Source organism: Leptodactylus fuscus, chromosome 1, assembly GCF_031893055.1.
Source record: "Leptodactylus fuscus isolate aLepFus1 chromosome 1, aLepFus1.hap2, whole genome shotgun sequence".
Taxonomy (NCBI): Eukaryota; Metazoa; Chordata; class Amphibia; order Anura; family Leptodactylidae; genus Leptodactylus; species Leptodactylus fuscus.
This window is the reverse complement of record NC_134265.1, coordinates 334,236,542-334,261,011: the sequence shown is the minus strand read 5'-3', so window position 1 is coordinate 334,261,011 and position 24,470 is coordinate 334,236,542. Positions and strand designations below refer to the sequence as shown.

General features: G+C 42.5%; 1 protein-coding gene across 2 annotated transcripts in view; it reads left to right on the top strand.

Annotated features, from left to right (window-relative positions):
* The first annotated feature begins 5,038 nt into the window (after positions 1–5,038).
* UVSSA (UV stimulated scaffold protein A) overlaps positions 5,039–24,470 on the top strand; it is a 67,365-nt gene continuing 47,933 nt past the window's right edge. Inside the window, exons 1-7 of one of the 2 annotated variants that reach the window (XM_075261122.1) lie at positions 5,039–5,127; positions 6,863–6,970; positions 8,403–8,733; positions 11,059–11,179; positions 12,318–12,671; positions 13,347–13,456; positions 13,593–13,721. In XM_075261122.1, coding sequence (XP_075117223.1) covers positions 6,873–6,970; positions 8,403–8,733; positions 11,059–11,179; positions 12,318–12,671; positions 13,347–13,456; positions 13,593–13,721 — 1,143 coding nt within the window. In that variant the 5' untranslated portion in view covers positions 5,039–5,127; positions 6,863–6,872. The remainder of the gene's footprint in view (positions 5,128–6,862; positions 6,971–8,402; positions 8,734–11,058; positions 11,180–12,317; positions 12,672–13,346; positions 13,457–13,592; positions 13,722–24,470) is intronic. The other variant, XM_075261124.1, reaches the window with a different exon arrangement.

Genomic DNA, 24,470 nt, shown 5'->3' with positions numbered 1-24,470 from the left:
AAGACAATGATCCAAAACACCGCTCCAAATCCTCAGGCATTCATGCAGAGGAACAATAACAATGTTCTGGAATGGCCATCCCAGTCCCCAGACCTGAATATCATTGAACATCTGTGGGATGATTTGAGGGGGCTGTCCATGCTCGGCGACCATCAAACTTAACTGAACTTGAATTGTTTGTCCAAAATACCTTTATCCAGGATCCAGGAACTGATTAAAAGCTACAGGAAGCGACTAGAGGCTGTTATCTTTGCAAAAGGAGGATCTACTAAATATTAATGTCACTTTTCTGTTGAGGTGCCCATACTTTTGCACCGGTCAAATTTTGGTTTAATGCATATTGCACATTTTCTGTTAGTACAATAAACCTCATTTCAATCCTGAAATATTACTGTGTCCATCAGTTATTAGATATATCAGACTGAAATGGCTGCTGCAAACACCAAAATATTTAGAACTAAAAATGATTAAGATTAATAGGGGTGCCCAAACTTTTTCATAGGACTGTATCTCCGGGTTTGCAATTCACAGTCCACCTGGCCGCACTAAACACTTCTCTCCACACAAGAATCGCTTGTTACTTTTTCTAGAGAGCGATGAATCAGAACCTCACAGAAGTGGCCCCCAGACAAGTAACCGGATGGCCGCAATACAACTCTATCATTTATGGTTACTTATCCAGAATTATATTAACTTCCTAATCCTACAGCCTTCTGGTCTGCCTGCCGCTCTTAGAACACTTCCCTAAGGCCTTGTTCACACCTTCTACCGAAACCTACCCAAAATAGCCATTCCCTGGACAGCTGGGTGATGATGACTTCATTTTTAACCCCGTACAGAGACTGCACCAGTAGTGACACTTTTTCCCTCATCCACAGTAGAGAAGTGTCTGACTGCTGGGACTCCCAGTGATCAGGAAAACAATGGCTGAAAGGTTCCCCTGAATGTTTTGTACATATGGAGTGAGGGTTGGCTAGTGCTACATTAATCTGGATGGGGCTGCTGGGACGGAGAGCATTGGGGGGGTCCTGGCTCTTCCACGCCTTCAGCGTTCTCTTCTTCCGACGTGATGGCTTCAAATGCCGCGCCTTCGTAGTAGTGCTTCCCTCCGGAGCACTACTGCGTAGGCTTCAGCGCTATCTTTAGCAATGGCAGTTCGTGAGCGTACTGTGCATGCGCAGTATGCTCGTGAAGTTGTAAGGGGAACTGAGCATCCTGAGCGCCGAAGCCTGCGCAGTAGCGCTCCAGAGGGAAGCATTACTACGCAGGCGCGGGATTTGAAGCCATCACGCCGGAAGAAGAGAACGCTGAAGGCGTGGAAGAGCCAGGACCAGCGGGCGTTGCTGCAAGAAGAAAGAAGAGGTAGGCGTGCCAGAAGATGACGTCGGATCGTGCACGACCACCCACCGCGCATGTTCAGGTATGATTTACATATATGTTTTTATAGTTTTATTTTAAAACAGGATGGGGGTTTAAAATATGATTACCAGTGCCTGAATGACCTTTTTAAAGGCTATTCACGTATATGTGGGGCTCATACAGCAAAACTTTGCTGATAGAGCCCCTTTAAGCTACAAAACTGGACCAGATGGGCTAGTCCTTGTTATCTATGTGCACTGGCTGTCTGTCCTTGCACCACAATTGTTAAGTAATGACCACTGTATATACAGCTTACTATACTGTGCAAGTGGCCATTTTCTCGTGGCCTGCGGGCATGCGCAGTCTGCTCTGCCCAAGGCCCGAGGCCTAGAAGTTACAAGTCACTGCCGAAAGAAGAGGCTGAAGAGGACGCTGCTGACGAAGATGGAGGCGGCGCTGGAGAGAGTTCTCTCGCAGCATTGGGGACGCCCCCAGTGCTGTGAGAGAGTTAATTTGCATACCGAGAAAAACCGGGATTGTAGGCGAATGGCGACGCGGAGAAGACGACAAAAGGTAGGAGAAGAATAGCCTTTCTTAAAGCTATTCCGACGTGGTACCTAGAAAAAATTGTGTCTGAGTGACAGGATCCCTTTAATGTACTGATCGCTGGTATAATACAATGGAGACTAGCCGACTTTGGTTCTTCAACTTCTGATCTGCCACCATGTTTAAAATACCAACATTAGTGGGTCACTGCTTTCTAAAGAGGCCAGGGTTTCCATCTTTTGGGCCCCCACGTGGACCCAAAAGACGGAAACCAGATGCTAGTGTGAGCCTAGCCTGAGTGAGAGGGTGCTGAGTGATAGTCCTCATAGTACACAATGCATTTAATCACTTCTTCAAGCCCCATGAAGAAGTGAGGGAAGTAAAATAGAGCATAATAATATTTTGTTTAAAAAATGCAAACATTAAAATCTCGAAACACCCCCTTTTCGTATTTATTATATAAAAGCATATATTAAAAAAATAAACAATCGATATTGCTGCTTTTGAAAATGTCAGAACTTTTCAAATGTCGAATTATCTATTCCACTTGCCTATTCAGGAAGGCCTACAACCTCCAATAACACTATCACCACACCGCCATCTGTACTGTCTCCCCCTCTCCTTCTGTGTCTATCCCCCTTCCCTCATGGATTGTAAGCCCTCGCGGGCAGGGCCCTCTACCCCACTGTGCCAGTCGGTCACGGTTAGTATTATATCTACCTGTATATATATATATTTTTTTTTTAATGTAGATTGTGAGCCCCACATAGAGCTCACAATGTACATTTTTCCCTATCAGTGTCTTTGGAATATGGGAGGAAATCCATGCAAACACGGGGAGAACATACAAACTCCTTGCAGATGGTTTCTGACCATCAAACTTAACTGAACTTGAATTGTTTGTCCAAAATACCTTTATCCAGGATCCAGGAACTGATTAAAAGCTACAGGAAGCGACTAGAGGCTGTTATCTTTGCAAAAGGAGGATCTACTAAATATTAATGTCACTTTTCTGTTGAGGTGCCCATACTTTTGCACCGGTCAAATTTTGGTTTAATGCATATTGCACATTTTCTGTTAGTACAATAAACCTCATTTCAATCCTGAAATATTACTGTGTCCATCAGTTATTAGATATATCAGACTGAAATGGCTGCTGCAAACACCAAAATATTTAGAACTAAAAATGATTAAGATTAATAGGGGTGCCCAAACTTTTTCATAGGACTGTATCTCCGGGTTTGCAATTCACAGTCCACCTGGCCGCACTAAACACTTCTCTCCACACAAGAATCGCTTGTTACTTTTTCTAGAGAGCGATGAATCAGAACCTCACAGAAGTGGCCCCCAGACAAGTAACCGGATGGCCGCAATACAACTCTATCATTTATGGTTACTTATCCAGAATTATATTAACTTCCTAATCCTACAGCCTTCTGGTCTGCCTGCCGCTCTTAGAACACTTCCCTAAGGCCTTGTTCACACCTTCTACCGAAACCTACCCAAAATAGCCATTCCCTGGACAGCTGGGTCATGGGAGGAAATCCATGCAAACACGGGGAGAACATACAAACTCCTTGCAGATGGTTTTCTGCCCTTGGCGGGATTTGAACACCAGGACTCCAGCGCTGCAAGGCTGCAGTGCTAACCACTGAGCCACCGTGTGGCCCCCTATATCTACCTGTATATTTTGTGTACTGTATGTAACCCCCAAATGTAAAGCAGCATGGAATTAATGTGCTATATAAATAAACAATAATAATAATAACAACAAAGAAAGTAAAAAAAAACCTCCACTATTGCTGTTTCTGTTCACTTCGCCACCCCCCAAAAATTGAGTAAAAAGTGGTCAAAAAGTTGTATGTACCCCAATATGGTATCACTAAAAACTACATCTCAGCCCACCAAAAAACAAAACCCACATTGCTGCATTGACGGAAAAATAAAAATGTTATCGGTGTCAGACTATGATGACAAAGCAATTTTTTTATTGTATGGATTTTAATATAGCTAAAACGCCAGAAAAAGAGATGGTAATGGGTGGAGCCAATGTGTAAGTGGGTGGGTGGGGGTGACGGTGGGTCATTGGGTGCAGTAGTCTTTAGTCTTATGATCTTCTCCATTTCCGGTCCAGCTGGGATCAAAATTGGAGAGAACAGAGATTGAGGCTGTACAATGGAGCGCCTGACGCTAGGTTCACACTAGCGTTCGGTCTTCGCTGTGTGCCGGCAGAAGACGGAAAGCTGTCAGAGCGGGTCCGGCCGTGAGCAGTGTTGAGCGTTTTATGCTCTCCGCGCGAAACCGTTTTTTTTAAAACCGGACACAGAGTCCTGCATGTCCGACTCTGTGTCCGATTTAAAAAAAATGGTTTCGGTTTTAATAAAACGCTCACCGCCGCACATCTTTCCAACCCATTCAAATGAATGGGTATGAAAGAGTCCTGCAGGTTTCCGTATTCTGCCCCTGTTTTGTGCAGGAAATGGAAACCTGCAGAACGGAGACCGGCGCAGGTGTGAACGAGCCCTCAGACAGGAGAGTATGACTTTTTTTTTAAAATACCCCCCTCCCCCCATGGCTCCTGGGTTTCCACTTTTTCCTAGAGTTCCCCTTTATAGTGCCATTAAAAATACTACTCGCTCCACAAAAAACAAGCCCTCCTACAGCAAGGTTAGGGGGGATATCTACTGTATCTCTTATGGTGTCCTTGGCATGGGCAGCACAGAAGGCTAAGAATGTCCCTTGCACCTTACCAAATTAGCCCCCAAAAAACTTTAAAAATATATATCTAAAAATAAAACTATTGCAAAGGGTAAATGTTTGGTAAGAGTTAAAAAACATGTCAAAGTATCTGTGTAAATCTCTCCATAGCAACCAAATCCTAGCAGTTATAGAAAAAATGAAAGTAGCGATCCCATTGGTCGCTCTGAGCATCCATTTCAGTTTTGTTTGCAATTGTTATTATAAATAAAGTTGTGCGCGTCGGACTTTTTATCCGTGCTTATTAGAATAGGACACTTTTTATATAGTGTACAGATAACCATGACGGCACGTAACCACGCCCACTCGTGACGACACCGCCTTCGCTGTGCGCTTTCTTAGTAAACGTGATGACGTAATTGTTTATTGCGGAAGTGGGCGTTTCCAGGGAGTACGGTCCGTGTTGGGTGTCATGTCCGGGCAAGCATAGTCCGTACAGGAGTCCGTACAGTGAGGCGCGGGCAGGTAGGTGGCCACAGCTGGGGGAGACGTAATGTACTGTGTGTGTGTGTGTATATATATAGCTATATACTATACGTATAGTCTGGGGGTAGGGATGTTCTATAACAGGGGTAGGGAACCTTGGCTCTCCAGCTGCTGTGAAACTACAACTCCCAGCATGCTCCATTCACTTCCATGGGAGTTCCCAGAACAGCAGAGCCTATATGCATGCTGGAAGTTGTAGTTTTGCAACAGCTGGAGAGCCGTACGGTCCCTACCACTGGTCTATAATCATCATCTTATGACCCCATTAGATATCTAGTGCAGTAAGGTGACTGGAGAGCTATAGGATGCTGTATGTTATTATATCACCCCTGCAGTCATGTGACCTCACCCTATAGGATGCATAGCTCCCAACTTTTGAACAACAGAAAGAGGGACAAAATTTCAAAAGTTTTGGTTTCTGTTCGGGAGGGGGAGTCCTCAAGCAAACCTGAACACAGCCTTATGGCCAGTTCACACGGAGTAAAATGGCGTGTATTTTGGAGTGTAATTTTACACGTGTAAAATAAGACTCCCTTTGACTTCACTCCAAAATACAAGTCAAAATACACATCAAAATACACGTGTAAAATGTCATTGAAGTCAATGGGAGTCTTATTTTACACGTGTAAAATTACACTCCAAAATACACGCCATTTTACTCCGTGTGAACTGGCCCTTAAAGAGATGTCTGCTTACACATTCCAGCTCTGATTGGATAAAATGAATGTGTGTGCAGGGGTGCGCCCCCAACTGGTACCTCAGCTGTCAATATATTCATGCATTTGTAGGAGGAACATCAGAGGAACAACACAGGGCAGTGCTGGAGCTCAGTGGTTAGCACTTGGATCCTGGGTTTGAGTCTGGCCTAGGACGCCATCTACAAGGAATGTTCTCTCCATATTTGTATGGGTTTCCTCCTGCCCACTGGTAGGGAATGTAGATTGTGAGCCCTGTATGGGACAGTGAGTGACAACGTGCCACAGGATATGATGGCGCTATGTGAGTCAGCAAAATAAAGGAAAACAGTTAAAAGATGCTGCAGAAATGTTATTTTACTTTTTCATGGGAGAGACTACTACGATGCGGCGAGTATCCCTGCACAGCACATTAGTATATAACCACTAGCGGTAATATGCTGGTGTACAGGAGACGGACATCTGGTTTTTCCAGTTTTATATGAGTAAGACTTGTCATGGTATATGAGTGTTATAGGCAGGTCCCCCCTCTATCAGACACAATGTGGAGTCTCTGAGGGTTTTCTAAGGTTTTATCCAGACTCAAAAAATGGTTGCTTGTGACTATGATCTTTATGCCCTTTACTACTGACCAAACACAGCGTCGTACGTAATAAAGTGACTGCATTTGTTGTTGCAGCTCAACCTCATCCATTTGGATGGGACTGAGCTGCAGTAGGGCCATGTAACCAATGGATGTATTGCCTATCCACATGATAGGTGATGTGTCTGATTTGTGACTCCCCCCAATCTTAAGAGGAGATTGTTTTATGTGACCACTGCTCCATTGACTTCTATGGATATGATGGATCACCATACTCAACTATTTGAGCGATGGTCACACACACACATGGTTTCTCTGCTGACATTCACAATTTGGGGTCTGCCATTGGCATGATGTTGGGGTCCCATTGACACTTGATCACCTATCCTTTAATGGGTGAAGCTTATTACTGAGATGCATGTTCATTTCTCTCCAGACATGTGAAGATGGAGCCGACCCTGGAGGAGCTGGTGGAGTCTCTGACCACGTCTGGTGAACCACAACTCAACCCTGAGAAGCTCAAGCAGCTGAAGAAGATTTGCAAGTATGTGTCCTGTGACTGTCCGGACATCTGACTGTATTACTGAGCCATATTCTGTCATCATATAAGGCCCGCCATCTATATACCTCCGCTATTCTCCAACCTAGCGTATAGCAGTATATTTTATATCAAATTATTGTGTTTTTGTAACTTTTTTATTATTGTAATACTTTGTGTGCCTGATGACATTACAGGCGAATTGTACAGACAGCTTTTTCTAGGTAATGACCTGATCGAATGGGGAAGTCCTCTTTGATCATATCATGTGGTTACTAGTGATCACATACTAGGACCTAAATATATTGGTGACCTGTTGTTGGGATAGGTCATAAATATGTGATTGATGGGGGTTTGACACCCAGGACCCTCACAGATCAGCCGTCTAAAGATGCCCTCTTTTCCATGCAGGTGATGTCAGTGTTGTCAGTCACATGGCACATCAGCAGCTCACTAAGTGGTTGGGGCCGGGCTGCAATACCAAACACAGCCACTATGTGCCACTGTGCTTGATGTTCAGTGAAGAGGACGCAACATTCACCTGAACGCTGTGACTCTTTTGGCTACTTATCAGCGAGGTCTCCTGCCAGTCACATACTGATGACCTATCCCAAGGAAACCCCTGTAAACGGCTCAGAGATTCTCCCGAACCTGCGATCTCTGATTTTGTGCCTCCAGACTAACAGCACTGGACTATGGGACAGTAGAGCCGCGGTCAGGCTGAAACTTACAGCATATTAAAACTACAGCTAATGAAACACCTGATCTGTGTGGGTCCCAACAAGGGGGACCCCTACTGGTCATTAATAGGATAACAGTCTTGAAAAGCCCCGTTAGAGTGGACCATAGCAAAAAAGTGCTGTAGGAAAAACCAGGGTGGCAACGTACCACATGTTTTTCTTCAGCGCGTTTCACAGAGGACTCCCTACTTGTATTATACGAATAGGGAAACTGCTTGCGTTGCTTTAGTTATAATTGGCATGCTGCGATTTCCAAAATCACAACAGTTTTGGAAATTGCAGCGTGTAAGCTGCGCATATTTTTCTGCAATGTCTGGATGAGATTCCCTAGATTCCCATCCACTTTGCGGTGAGTGTAAAACGCTGCGGTTTTTGCCCCGGATTGGATTGGGGTTGGGCATGGGACCTCCTTCATCACAATATTTGGGGGTCCCTATCAGTCAGATTCCCAACATTCAAACACTTTTCACCACTTCTGAGGATGGATGAATTCACTTGGAATAATCCTTACAGTCAAAGTTTACAATAAGATCAGAATTGTGAATGTAGCTGTGGGGTGTTATACTGGGTGTAACTGAGGATCAGCAGATATCTAAGGAGCCATGTCTACAAAGTTACTTCAGAATAATAAGTGTTCTATAAATCTAGAATGATTCTATAGTTGAACTTTTCTCACGTACCCTTGTATGATTTTGCAGGTCTTCAGACGATCATATTAAACATGTGTACCACCTGCTGATGACCCAGCTGAACCAGGACCATGCAGAGATCCGCCTGCCCGCCTTCCAGATAGTCAGTGAGCTGTTCAGTCGCTCGCACCTCTTCAGGACGTTGCTCATCTCTAACTTTCAGGAGTTCTTGGAGCTGACTGTAGAGACGGACCATGAGCAGCCACTGCCACCTCCCAGGGAAGTGGCGCAGAAACTCAAAATCTTAGCCATTAAGACTGTACAAGAATGGCATGAGAAATTTGGGGAAGCGTACAAGAAGTTATCCTTGGGATATCACTTTCTGAGACAGATCAAGAAGGTAACGTGGGAGGGTTTATTATGCTCTGTTATTTTTATACTTTGTCCACTCCTTCTGTTACCAGATCTTCTCCGTGGATGTAAACGTAAGTGGTTACATTCTGGGTACTTGCAGCTGCCACTAGAGGGAGCTTACCGCACTCCAGTGTGTAACCAGTATACAGTAAGCCACTAATGTTGACCTATCCATTGTTCTTGTACCATTGGAGGATCAGAACAAAAGACTGGCAGACCGCTGTTATAGTGGTTACACATGGAGCCCGGCGGACACTATTGACTATTATGGCTTCTGTCGGGTGTCCGTTGTTTAAAAACTGAAACCGGCGGAAGATAAAGTCATCCATGCAGGACTGTTACCTCCGATTTCAGGCAGATACTGACAGAGTGACTCCGGTGCACATGTGAACTAAGCCTAAAGGGAGAGACGACTCTTCTGGCATAGTAAAGGGCTTACCAAATCAGGGATTCTTCTCATTGCATTTGCTTCTTCCTAAGCTACAGTACAGACCAAAAGTTTGGACGCACCTTCTCATTCAAAGAGTTTTCTGTATTTTCATGACTATGACAATTGTGGATTCACACTGAATGCATCAAAACTATGAAGTAACACATGTGGAATTATATACTTAACAAAAAAGTGTGACACAACTGAAAATTTGTCTTATATTCTCGGTTCTTCAAAGTAGCCACCTTTTGCTTTCATTACTGCTTTGCACACTCTTGGCATTCTCTTGATGAGCTTCAAGAGGTAGTCACTGGAAATGGTTTTCCAACAGTCTTGAAGGAGTTCCCAGAGATGCTTAGCACTTGTTGGCCCTTTTTCCTTCACTCTGCGGTCCAGCTCACCCCAAACCATCTCGATTGGGTTCAGGTCTGATGTCTGTGGAGGTCATCTGGCGTAATACCCCATCACTCTCCTTCTTGGTCAGATAGCCCTTACACAGCCTGGAAGTATTTGGGGTCATTGTCCTGTTGAAAAATAAATTCTGGCCCAACTAAACGCAAACCGGATGGAATAGTGATCCGCTGCAAGATGCTGTTGGTAGCCATGCTGGTTCAGTATGCCTTCAATTTTGAATAAATCCCCAACAGTGTCACCAGCAAAGCCCCCCCTCACCATCACACCTCCTCCTCCATGCTTCACGGTGAGAACCAGGCATGTAGAGTCCATTCGTTCACCTTTTCTGCATCACACAAAGACACGGTGGTTGGAACCAAAGATCTCACATTTGGACTCATCAGACCAAAGAACAGATTTCCACTGGTCTGTTGTCCATTCATTGTGTTTTTTAGCCCAAACAAGTCTCTTCTGCTTGTTGCCTGTCCTTAGCTGTGGTTTTCTAGCAGCTATTTTACCATGAAGGCCGGCTGCTGCACAAAGTCTCCTCTTACCAGTTATTGTAGAGATGTGTCTGCTGCTAGAACTCTGTGTGGCATTGACCTGGTCTCTAATCTGAGCTGCTGTTAACCTGCGATTTCTGAGGCTGGTGACTCGATGAACCTATCCTCCGCAGCAGAGGTGACTCTTAGTCTTCCTTTCCTGGGGCGGTCCTCATGTGAGCCAGTTTCTTTGTAGCGCTTGATGGTTTTTGCAACTGCACTTGGGGACACTTTCAAAGTTTACCCAATTTTTTGGACTGACTGACCTTCATTTCTTACAGTAACGATGGCCACTCGTTTTTCTTTACTTAACTGCTTTTTTCTTGCCATAATACAACAGTCTATTCATTAGGACTATCAGCTGTGTATCCACCTCACTTCTGCACAACACAACTGATGGTCCCAACCCCATTTATAAGGCAAGAAATCCCACTTATTAAACCTGACAGGGCACACCTGTGAAGTGAAAAACCATTTCTGGTGTCTACCTCTTGAAGCTCATCAAGAGAATGCCAAGAGTGTGCAAAGCAGGAATCAAAGCAAAAGGTGGCTACTTTGAAGAACCGAGAATATAAGACAGATTTTCATTGTGTTACACGTTCTTGTTAAGTCTATAATTCCACATGTGTTACTTCTGAGTTTTGATATCTTCAGTGTGAATCTACGATTTTCTTAGTCATGAAAATACAGAAAACTCTTTGAATGAGAAGGTGTGTCCAAACTTTTGGTCTGTACTGTACATTAAAACTAAACTTTCAGAGAACTTTTGATTTTCTGGCATTGTTTGTGTCATTAATAAATTTTGTAATATGTTTTATTTAAAAAAAATTGTCTCCTTTCTGTGAAATCCTACATCTTTTTATTCTTTCCTTTTCTTCTGAGAGCTGATCCTGCCTTCCACTGAATGTTATGTGAGACTTACATTGTACATGTGGACACATTTCAGGTGGATTTCCAGGACGTGCGGTCCCGGACCGTAGCCGAGAGGAAGAGAGAAGAGGAAAAGAAGAAACACTTAGAAAATATATATAAGGAGAAAGCCAAGAAGGCAAAGACTGAAATGGAAGGTGAGCGCCATATGTAAGAACGCCTCTATATGACATGCTTTGTTTAAAGGGGTGCTCCATTTGACAACTCTGTTAAAGGCAATGGGGTGAATAAAATAAAAATATCTTGAAACTTTTATCTGCAATGTTATAACTGTGCCGGATTTTCTATTTTGTCGCCCAGCAATAGAAAATTTGGTGCACTTAAAGGGGTCACTTGACTGCCCCAGGGATATGGGTAAATATACATTTTTTATCTGTAAATGGTTATTGGGGCAGCCATCTTACCTGAGCAGAGATTTGCTGTGTGGCGTGTTACTTAGGGTCTTGTGGTTTCCACGTTTACACCTTATTTAGTGGCCATAATGTCCACGCGGAAATCACGTGACGATCCCGATCATATGTAGCATGTCCCTTAGGTCATGATTAGATAAAAGCAGATTTGCTGGAGAGTGTCAGAGCAGATTCTCTTCTGAAAATCCCCAATGAATGACTGCGCAAAGTTACTATTACTTGTATAGCGCCATCCTATCCTGCAGCGCTTTACAGATATTGTCAGTCACTGTCCCATATAGGGCTCACAGTCTACGTTCCTTATCGGTACGCTAGTGAATTAGGTTTTACAAAGATCTGCACAGCAAGTCTGATATGTCTTGGAAATTTTTTGCTGTAACATGACGGTTGTCGCTTGCATGGCGCTGATGTAGCAGTCCTGTGTACGGGGTCTGGGTACAATAGATTCTGTATCAGAAAGAAAAGCAGAGGGGACCGCAGCACCTTCTGTCTTGTAATCGGTAAGGAGTCCCTTGGTTTAACCTCTTTTGATGCAGTTTTTTGAGCCCAAATCGGAAGTGGATCCAGGAGGATGGAGAATATAAGCCATTCCTTCTTCAATCCAAATATATATAATAGACATGGCGAAAGCCACGAGGCTCACGACTGCTAAGACCAATCTGTGGTCACGGTAAGCAACTAGGTACATATACAAGTGATGTCACTGGTCCCTCTCCACCGAGCCTTGCGGTTTCATAGTGCGAGCTCCAAATCCTGAACAGCCCCTTTAATGACTCATTTTACAACAGGTGTGACACTCTCTGCTCTTCCATAATAAAATACGCTGTTACATGACCTTACATTTCATCTGTTATCCATCCTGTAGAAATGCTGGAGGATATCCAGTCCTGCCTCACAGAGATGGAGAATTGCTTCAGCTTGTTGCTGCCCGATCCAGAACAATTCAGCCTGATGGATGGTGAGACAGAAGAAAGAGTCATGAAAAGCCAGTCTCCTACACCGTGCCCCCCGTTATCTGACGACGAACAGCCATGTTGCAGCAAGGACTTGGCCAAAGTGGCCGCACCCAGTACCAGTCAGGAGAAGATGGCCAGCTCTTTGAAGGAATCTGCTTCAGAGGAGTCTGATGATGACTTTGAACCTGTACAAGAAGAGTCTTTCATCAGGGAACATGGTCTGGGGTCTCACAAGTATTCACTGGACATTGAAATATCAGCAGGTGACTGTTGTCTGTAGCTCTCTGCATGTAAGGGAAATGTTAGTACATGGGATCTAGGAAAGCATATACAAGTTATGTTGTCTAGCGCCATCTTTTGGAAGGTAGCTCGCTATCAATGCCTGCTATGCAGGAAGCCTAGCCACATGACCTGAGAGTAAAGGGGTTTTCCGGGCCCAAATGGATTTTCGTACAGGTAATCCGTATGCGATCTGTGTGGTCTGACCCTGCACAGACCAGCTGTTCTGGCAGTCTGTAGCCACAAATAGATGTTGCAGTGGACAAGGGAGCTCGTGCAGGCTGGTCCTATTCAAATACTAGGAGTGCCACTCCTGAATAGGAGCAGTCTGCATGTGCTCCCTTGTCCGCTGCTGTAACTTTGGACTCTTGGAGACTACTGGACCAGCTGATCTGTGCGGGTTCTGGGTTTTGGACCCCCACATTCTGTTTCAGCTGGAAAACCCATTTAAAACCAAACCATACTATCTCCTCCAAAAGGGAGAAAGACCCATCAGCAGAATACGGTTTCTAGTAAGGGAGAGAGATATAGCTACAATTTCCCATATTGTGTCGATCACTAGGCCTGTGAGTTGCATGCTGTGAGAGGGGAAGTAGCAGGGGGGATGCCTGAAACCTGAAGAGAGAGTAAAGATCCATTTATATCACCATTCCTCCTAGATCTGAAAGTGAACGAGAATGAGGATAACACGGACGTCCTCAACAGCTTAACGGATGCCTGTAAGGTGGCAAAGAACAAGTACTGGCCAGCAGTTCAGTCCTGGATACAGGTACCGCCTCGCGCCCTGTCTTTATAGTATATGTGGTGTATATTATAAGCTTTGTCTTTCAGTCTTATCCTGTGTGGTCACCTTGTCTATCTTATTGACCAGCTGCTACTTCTGACTTTCTGCTTTTACCCTTAAGGTTTTCACAAAGGCCGGAGTGAGCGACGACAGTCTCCGATGTGCTATTGATGTAAAGAAGAAATTAGAAGTCGCCTTGAAGAAGCAAAAGGAGATGAATATCGAGTGCAAGATCCCAAACAAAAGAGTGGTGAGTAGTGTGGCCCTTGTGTGGTACCTTCTGGTCTCTGTGCTCATCTCCCCTCCATGAGGAAACATGATGACTGAGCAGTAGTGTCACCTAAGGGTGTGTTCATACAGGGTTTTTTCCAGACCGAAACAATTAGTATTTAGAGAGATGATTTTTGAGATGGCTTTTTTTCCCCAATGCAGTTTCTTAAGGTGAATTTTGGGGCAAGGACTTATAAAAAAAAAAAATCTAATTCGTAAAACACCAGCGGATTTTGACTTGAAAAGTATCAAAATCTGCATTTAGAAAGCGCATTGGGGCAAATTCATGACTACTAGAGATGAGCAAACACTATTCGAAACAGCCGTTCTGAATAGCACGCTCCCATAGAAATGAATGGACGTAGCCAGCACGCGGGGGGTTAAGCGACCGGCCTCCGGCAAAGTCTGCGTTCCAGCCGCTTTCATTCATTTCTATGGGAGCGTGCTATTCGGAACGGCTGTTCCGAATAGTGTTCACTCATCTCTAATCACTACGAAGGAAAACTGGCGCAGAGGGATAATATGAAGGAACACGTTTGGAACAAGGCTTTTTCTTGTGCCAAACGTGCACCACAAGCTCTGACCTACACATCACCCACCACATTGTGTGAATATGAACAGGACAGGGATCGGGTGAGGCCGAGGTGGCCATGCCTTGATCCTACAGATATATTATAACTCATGCCACATTTCTGACATGTTATAATGGAAATCTACACCAGTTCGTAACTGGCACAAGGACTGCAGAAAGATTTATCAATAGACCGCGCAGCCTCTTCATAAATCTCTCAGTCCTTACACTAGTTGAGCTGTTTATTAAGACTGACATACCATTCACCAGTCTTTAATAAATTTGGCTGTGGACTGTGTTTGCAGTTGCTTCAAATTGGAGGCGATTTATGTAAATCTTATCCACGCTACGCAAAAATTTGCAGTGTAAAATGACCCACAGTGATATCATTTTTAACTCTGCAGCGTACCAATTTATGCTATAGGTTTTTACTGCGATTCTTCACCTTTTCCATGCAAATCTGCAGGAATTTTGCATGAAAACCGCACAGTTTAGTCACAAATTGGCCCAGAATGTGCGCACATCGGCTATGGGTATGTGGCATGTCCTAACACAGTGTCTCAGACTACTGAAGAAATGGTGGTCTTATGACCTCTGGAACATCAGTCACCTGCCTCTAGTGTAGTCCCAGCAAGAATAAAATGTCACTATATGATATGGTGTGAAAAGTCACTGTGCACTTACTTGGATTCGTGCAATTGTGGACATAACCTGTTGTCTTGGTTGGTTGCCAGTGGACACGACCATGACTGCAGGAACTTTGGGTGGTCTGGGACTCGCCAGAATCCCAGCCATGATTTCCTTATCGTAGTTGGGTTATCTTCTGATACATGTAGTGCATGAAAACCTGTCCACATATAAGGATATCGCAGCCTTGAACGTGTCAGATGTAACTTCGTTTTTAGGCTGTGTCTACATCTGCATTGTTGTCTATAAACATAATCCAGTGCCAGATCCAACACATTGACTTATAATGGGTACATCCAATCCCTTAGGCTGGGGCGATGTGTCACTCAACAAAAATTTCAATCTCCTTGCATTGTGATAGGTGATATCACATAGAGCCAGGTTCAACCCCGATATTCCAAGTTGTTTGTTTTTGTGCAAAACCAAACAAATGGAGATTCATCTCAGGCAAATTATAATGTGGCTGCCATTTTACTCTGGGGTCTGAAGAGGCCCATTGAAGGTGAGTAAAATAAAATAAAATAAAAAAAAACAACCTTTTTTGGGCTGCCTTGTGCCATCTGGTGCTATTCTGTGATATCCTGTGGCTGGGGATCACTGCTGAGGCCTGTGATTAGGCCACCAGCAGTCACATTGGATTGCTGTGATCATCATTATGTCATCGAGGAAGCCCAAAGAGGTAAGGAAAGGTGAGTATGAATGTTTTTTTATTTTTTTACACCTCCCCTGAGCCTCCACCGACTATACTCTTGGGTCTGAAGAGAACTCAGAGTATAATAATGTCACAGTCACTTTGACATTTATTTGGCTGTTTGCATTAGAGAGCTAGTTCCTAGTGGAGAGCCTGTATGCTTTATAGATAGGTTCCTAGGAGCCCTGGCAGTGTTCTACACTATGTTTTATAGATAGGTTCCTAGGAGCCCTGACAGTGTTCTACACTATGTTATATAGATAGGTTCCTAGGAGCCCTGACAGTGTACTACACTATGTTTTATAGATAGGTTCCTAGGAGCCCTGACAGTGTTCTACACTATGTTTTATAGATAGGTTCCTAGGAGCCCTGACAGTATTCTACACTATGTTTTATAGATAGGTTCCTAGGAGCCCTGACAGTGTTCTACACTATGTTTTATAGATAGGTTCCTAGGAGCCCTGACAGTGTTCTACACTATGTTTTAAGCCATTGTAAAGTGGGTTTGTATCGAACCTGCTCAATCCGAAACAAATCCTGAGTTTCTCGTTATGTGACTGTGACATGACAGTTGCAGAAGATCCAAACAGTTGCATTTTGCTTGCAGGTCACAAATCACATGCCCTTTTTTAATATATTTATTGATTTGCTTTAGACTTCAGTTCATGTGACATGCGATGAGTCTGTGACTTGACGGTGTTTTTACAACCAATTCTCACAAGTTAAGTCAAATCTTATGACTTCTTGTCACATGTCACTATGTAGCCCTAGCTTTAGGTCTTCTTGGAGATCAGCCACCGCCAGAAGACTTTGCTAGTGGATTATTTCCTCTCCTCGACCTTGCCAAGAGTGCATGTGTATGGGCTAGATGGCAGAAGTAGCTGTAGACTGAAAGACAGCCGGCAACGATTGAAGATGTGTGGGCTCTCTAACAGTATAACTAACAGGTAAAGAGAAGTTATACATTTAAAAAATGTATGTAATTATTCTGACATTTTGTCCCTTCACATTCATTGACACTTGGGATGTCTCACCCACTTGTGACTATGAAGCCTTGAATAATCTGTCTCCAGCATGTATTTTGCATGATGACCACTAGAGGGGGCACCCTGCACACGGAATGTCTCCCTGGCCTGATAAATGGAGCAGGTAGTAAATATATATACGCTGACACCAAGCTGGATTGTTGTTGTCAGCTTGTTATAAAGTGTCATTTTCACATTAGGTTAACCCTTTCAGTGATGATGACAGGTACAGAGCGGCATGCCTACTCTTATGCTGCAGAAACCGGCAACAATTTTACTATTGCATATATATATATATATATATATATATATATATATATATATATATATATATATATATATATATATATATATATACTGTGTGTGTGTGTGTATATATATATATATATATATATATATATATATATATATATAATGTATGTATACCTAAAATGATTGTTACACTGTGTACTATATAGCGGGTAGCAGTGTACATTTAGCTTGTGTACACTCATACCTGATAACACACTACTGGCACATTAGTAGGATAGCAGTGGATATATAATATATACAGAACCTATTGGGTAGCCCCTTGCACTTCCTGCCAGAGCATTATTGGCCACCAGCAGGAAGTAGGCAGAGCCATCTGTGCCATGGCTAACTTCTTGCGACCCGATGTCGTACTTCATGGGGTATAAACATCAGCACTTGGCGCTGGAGTGTTAATTATACTTCACAATTTCTTAGTATTGTGTACCTATGATTATCATGGGGGTTCGGGGTGGCCTCCCCTGTCACGCAGACCACCAATGTACAGCTCCGAAAAAACGGAACGGATGGCACAAGGATTGGCATCTTTGTTTATGACTGACCAATTCACTTGCATGAATGAGCTCAGCTGCAATATGAGATAGGAATAAGACCTGATCCAGATTTTACAGCTCTTTCTTAGGGCCTGGATACAGATCCTTAAAATCTTCAGATGCGTGTATGGGGCCCTAGAAGTGAATGTGCCTGCAGCTTATCTCCTGTGTGCTTATGATAACACTTCTTGGCCTTGTTCGGTGTCCCATAGGCATGCGTGGTAACAAAACATATTGTTTTCTTGGTGTCAAGTCGACTTTTTTTTTGATAAATGTGGCCCAATGTGCTGAACCATCACTATTCACATTATAGTTGTCGTACAACTGCCGCTATTCAAAGAGAACTTATCAGTGCAATTTTGGACACTAAACCATCCACAGGTCCTTATGGACTTGGGGGTTTAGTGTCCCAAATAGCCCTATTATGAAACAATCTGCTGCCGAATTAAAAATAAAAAAAGTTTTCTAGTTGCCTAGTGGTGAGTCTGGTGCTCCCGACGCCTGTACAGTTATTAGCGAAGCCAGAAATGTATACACTGGCCTCATTGCGCATGCGCCAAGGTCTGGCGAGTACACAGTAAAGACGATCACTTCATTGCGTCGGTGTGGGGCGTACAGCCGATAGGGGAGGATAAAGGTTGTTTTTATCCTTAATGCAGCCATGGATTGCCTTCTAACAGGACGATTTTGGACACTAAATCCCTGGTCCATAAGGACATATGGGTGGTTTAGTGCCCCAAATTGCCCTAATAAGTTCCTTTAAAATGGACAGTGGAGCGGCACACAGGACAGGATGTGTTACCATGTGAATATGACGTGGCAAAGAAGTAAAAAAAAATTTAAAAATTTAAATAAATTTATGTACCGTATTTTTCGGACTATAAGACGCACTGGACTATAAGACGCACCTAGGTTTTAGAGGAGGAAAAGAGGGGAAAAAAATTTTGAAGCAAAAACTGGTAAAATATTTAATATATGGGAGTTGTAGTTTTGCAACAGCTGCAAGGCCACATTGACAGGTGACCCTGCAGCTGTACGGGGATGCATAGAGCGTTTTTTTTGCGGGGCCAGCTGTAATTTTTAGTTATACCATTTTGGGGGATATCTATTGCTTAGATCACCTTGTATTGAAAAAAAAAAACAGGAGGTGATTTAGAACTTTTATTTATATTTTTAAAGCTTTTTTTTTTTTTTTACTATTTTATTCCCCCCCCCCCCCCGGGGGCTTGAACCTGCGGTCACTTGATCGCAAGTCCCATAGACGGCAATACAACTGTATTGCCGTCTATGGGACTTTCTGTCTATTAGGATTACGGCTGGTCATAGAGACCAGCCGCAATACTAATATAGCCGTGACAGGCCGGGGAGCCTCATTAGGCTCCCGGCTGTCACCCGAACAGGTCGGCTCCTGCGATATCGCCGCGCAGGAGCCGGCCTGCAACCTCACAGGTACGGGGCCGGTGGGGACCGGCCCCGGGGGAGAAGGGGCCACCGATACTGACCCGGCATCCGCTGTACTAGAGAGGCGGATGCCGGGGAGGGATAGACGCCGGGGCCTGAGACATCACTACGCTCCTCTGCCCTTCATGAAGCCAGCGGCGGGGGCACGGAGGAGCGGAATAGCATCACTCCTCCCGCTGCTAACTTCATGCAAGGCAGAGGAGCGCAGCGATGTCTCAGGCCCCGGCACCTGTAATGGCGTCTGTCACTTGCCGGCTTCCGCCTCTCTATTACAGCGGATGCCAGGCGCCACCTTCAGACTATAAGACGCACCCTTCTTTTCCCCCAAAATTTTGGGGAAAAAAAGTGCGTCTTATAGTCCGAAAAATACGGTAAATTGTAAAATTAAGTCTTGTTTATAACTTTAATTTACAGGAAACGCAAAATAGGTTGAAAAAAGTTTAAGTAATCTGGGTAAATTTTTCGACTTCAAGAAATGGTTTCTAAGTAAAAGTTGTCTTTGTCGCCCATAGCAACCAATCACAGCTCAGCTTTCGGTTTTTCACAAGCAGTATATAAAATGAAAGCCGCGCTGTGATTGGTCGCTATGTGCAACGTACAGGTTCTAACTCTTGTCTATTATATGTCTCTCGTTTTATTAGTAATCCTCTATATGACGCTCTCATTATTAGGTTCTGGGTATTCTCACAGATGACGTCTAGCTTGGCGCCACCTATAAATTGCTATTTTCTAGGTGATTACAGCCCTATAATACAATGTCCTATAAAGCTATCAGAAATCCTTTTAAAGAGTGAAAACAAAGGTTTTTTTTTTTTCCTCCCCAGAGAGAAATTAGCATCTCGGTATCTGATAGATTTTTTTTTTCCCCTCCTTGTAGTGCTAATGCAGTTGGGCGCCATATCAAATTCAGTGAAATTGGCCATGAAATTCATTGCCCTGTAAATAAAGATAATTCAAATGAAAACAAAACTGTGCGCCGCTCCACTCCAGAATATACCGGGCGTAATGAAAATGAATGTTCGCAGTTAAGGGCCCCGATAAACACTTCTGATTTTTTTTTTTTTTTTTTTTGCCGTTTAACTGATCCTTTCTATCAAGTATTATAATGTTTTGGTTTTTTTTGTTTTTTTTTTGGGGGGGGGGGGGTTGGTGTTATTTTATTTGTAAGGCTCACAGATATTTGAGGCATAGGGCCATGTTGGATTATACAATCCTGTACACCCATTGGGTACAATGACCCAAAAAAAAAATTATTAAAATTTTTATCTTTATTGTAAAAAGTGAAATGGAAATGAATTTTGACTCTATGGTCTACTTTTTGTTGAATGAAAAATTGTATAAATGAAACTTGATATTCCTCCTTCCCCAATACAAAAAAAAAAAATTCTGTATACCGTATATTTTCATATAGATCCATTTTAAAAAATCAAATTATATATATATATATATATATATATATATATATATTATTAAAAAAAATATATATATATATATATATATATATATATATATATATATATATATAATATATATAAAATTTATATCTAAAAATCTATTTTTGATCCACATTTGTTTTAAAAACTAAATAAAAAAACCTATCAAAAATCTGTAAAGTACAGATCTATATTTTAATGGTTGCATAAGAATATGTTTGATTTAAATCAGTCTACCTTTTTTTTTTTTTTTTTTTTTTTTATAACTCCCACAGTATAAAAAAAAACTTTTAAAACCTGTATTTTATATATTTGTGTGTAATAAATTAAATAAAAAAAATTATATATATATATATATATGTTATTATAATTATAATATGTTTTATATATATATATATATATATATATATTTTATTTTTATTTTTTTTCATTTCAATATAAATACTTTATTGCTGTTTATTATAGTTGTACAGAAATACAAAGCTTATGTTGACATTATTTTAATCCGCCATTGGTAATTGATGCGAGTGTGTTTGCCCAATGGATCGTCAGAATGAGTGGACACTATAGATTACATTACCTTACATTGCCAGATTTCCATTTATTTGCTTATTGAATATTTTTGTCGTATGATCTCCCGTATATACGGTAATTGGGCCTAGTTTTGGTAGTGAAGCAGTTAAGAGGAGCCCACGTCCATGTTTAATGCTCTGGTAGAGACCTCCCATCTCTTGGATGGGATGGGTGAGGGAGCTTTGGCTGAGTAGATGCACATGAGATATTGGCATGGCAGAATAATTTGCAGGGCCTTCCAGCAGAGAGTATTAGCATATAAATAGCAGATGCGATGGTCACCATCACAGCTGAGTACATTTAATTTTTAGTTTATAAGACAGAATGGGTTTTTAAATGCACAGCCATCAAGCTTGCCGAAAGACAAATGAAGTTTAGAGTTCACGTGTCTGAGGACGTCTTCTGCGTCTTTCACTTATTTATTTCAGGGAAAAAGGGCGGCTTCAGGACGGACATAAAACCGGAGAAATAATTGAGGTCGCAAAACAAATGGGAAATGTCTTTAATGGTGGTAATGCCGGGCTGAGACTGTGGCCTAGTTCATCTGCTTCTTACCATATCCCCCCCCCCATATAATTAGTCCACGTCGTGTTACTTAGTGCTATTAGAGCTGATTAGAAACGATCTGGATCTGATCTTCTAATTTTTGCTTATATAATTGCAACCATAACACGCTAAGGATCCTGCACACGACCATGTGCTTTGTCAGCGGGCCAAACGTGTTTTTGGCTAAGGCCCCATGTAGAAAGCCATAGGCAAAAACTGTGGTGGAAACGTGTCAGGTTTTTCCCGGCAGCGATTTTTACAGAAAGTACACAGAGTTTTCCTTCTTCAGTTATACAGAAAACTCCAGAGTTCCCGTAGCTCTAACGGAAATGCCGCGATTTACAAAAATGCGACGGTTTTTGAAGTCACAGCGTGTCCGCTGCAGATATTTCTCTGCAGTGTGTGGATGGGAGTCACCAGAATCTCATTCACTTCACAGGAACTAGGAATCACCCAGTTTTTACACTACATGGGGCCCCGGCCTTTAACAGCTTTTCTTATGACCCCATACACACGCTTGTGTGTTATGACTTGTCCATGTAGGGATTCTGTGAGTCAGTGGGCAAAACTCAGGGCAGGGTCCTATTCCTGTCTGAGCATGGGCCGCAAAAGTTAAAAACAGGCTAAATACCTGATCAGTGTGGATCTGACCACTGAGACACACACCAATTCTGAGAACAGGGTTTTTTTTCCCCCATTGCAAAATCAGCCTGATCGCAGCCAGGCCAAAATTGGGCACATAGATTGATGGAGGCGCTTCTGTTTACTTTAGTGGATTGCTGACTTCTGTGCTTCACCTATCTCCAGCACTCCCATAAATAAGAGATATCAGATCCTTTAATAGTCCCACAGTTGGGAAATTTCAGTATGTTACAGCAGCATAGTAATACAGATACAGGATAATACACAGTAATATATTACAGAAGTAGACACACATATGCTGAGAAGAGAAGATATACTAGTAGTCCATAGCAGCTAAGGAACAGAAGAAGAAAGAAGGAAGACTTCAGGATCATTTAGTTCTCTGTGCGGAGTGATCTTCGCTTGGTCTGATGTAGATTATACAGCCTGGTCACGGTTTAGAGGAAGGACTTGTGATAGCTCCTTCTCACACTTGGGGTGAAGCAGTCGGTCATATGAATGGGAGTGCGATTTCGTGCTTCCACCAAGCGACATACCTGCATTTATCCTGGCTGCTTTCCCGGGAACGATGGGGATCTCCTCAATCAGACCCCACCGATCAGGTATTTATCCTCTATCTATCAGTAGTTTCCATGCCATAACTCCTTCAATTGAAATGAATGGAGGGCACACAGATATAATTTTCTCTCAGGTTCGTACATAGACACATTTCTAAGTGTATGGTTAAGCAGGTTGCATGACTGAGTAATCCATGCTTTGATACCTCTAACACTATGGTCACTGGGACAAAGCTGTATCAGCTGACTAGTGAGTACCCTGGTGTCAGATCCTCATGGATCCGATACAGATGACCTATCCAGTAAATGGGTCATCAGTATAATAAAAGGGGGCGGGGCGTTGGCTGGAAAACCCTTTTAGGTTCAGGTCCTATGTCGCGGAAACACAGATTCTTTTGTTGCAGATTTTGCTGCGTTTTTATGAGCCAAAGCCAAAAGTGGCTAAAAGAGGAATGGAAAATCTATAGGAAGTTCTTATATTTCTCCCTTCTGCTCAATCCACTCCTGGCTTTGGCTCAAAAAACTGCTACAAAATAAGCTGCGTTTTCGCAACGCGGGGGCTCAGCCTTAGTGGGATTTTGCAATGATGGCGGACAATCAGTGTATGATCCTGGGGTCTGTGGTCCACTTCCCTGTAATACCTAGCATAGCAACATCTATATGAAGAAGTGGAAGAGCTCTAGTAAGTCTCAGATTGTATGCGGTATTCACTTTAAATGGTTAAAGGGAATGTGTCAATTACATTTTTACGCTAAACATATTTTTAAAGAACTTTTTGCTGGTGATTATTTTCATTTTCCAAAATAATGTTTAAAAAAAAAAAACAAACTAAAAAATCTTGCAATTCAAACTTTTGCCACTAAGCCTAAGAAACCTTCTGTGACTTTGTGTTTCCTATAGAAGGACCATGGGCCATAGACCCAATGATCTGGAGCAAATGTTATTGATTGCTATGGGAGAGTTTTCAAGGAACGCTCTGTGACCTGGGCAGAGGTCATTGGGCACAGGAAGGGCAGGGGGTAGATAAGCCAGATATCATCTATTGTGACTGGTGTATTCACATACATATATATGATAGGTGGTGTGATCATCAGTGTGCTGTAAAGTGAGGTGGCTGATGCAAAGAAATCTACAGAAAACAGGAAGTCTGAACATAATATTTTGCCTAGTGGACAGTGTTGGAACTGCATGAATTTAGGAATTTTATATATATATAGATAGATAGATAGATAGATAGATAGATAGATAGATAGATAGAGAGAGAGAGAGAGATAACTAGTAGAATACCCGCGGCTTCGCTCGTGGAAAATATGTTAAATTATTGGTTATGCTAAAGTAAAATTTTCAGTGTCACACATAAATTGACATGTTCAGAGCTACAGTAAATCTTTTTTTCTGCTTTAAATTTTTATTATTTTTGCATTTTACTAATTTGTCGTAACATTGATGTGAACTTTTTTTTTCATCTCAACATTTTTTATTGATTTTACATATTCCATACATCTTATGTAGTATAAACTATTACAACTATTTTTTTGAACTATTTTTTATCAAAAATTTTAATTTATTCATCTTACACAAACATATAAAACATTTACACCAGGGGTGTAACTATCGAGGTAGCAGCTGCCACGGGGCCCGGGATATTAGGGGGCCTGGCGACAGCCACTACCGCTGCGTTTTGTTTTTTTTGTTTTTTTT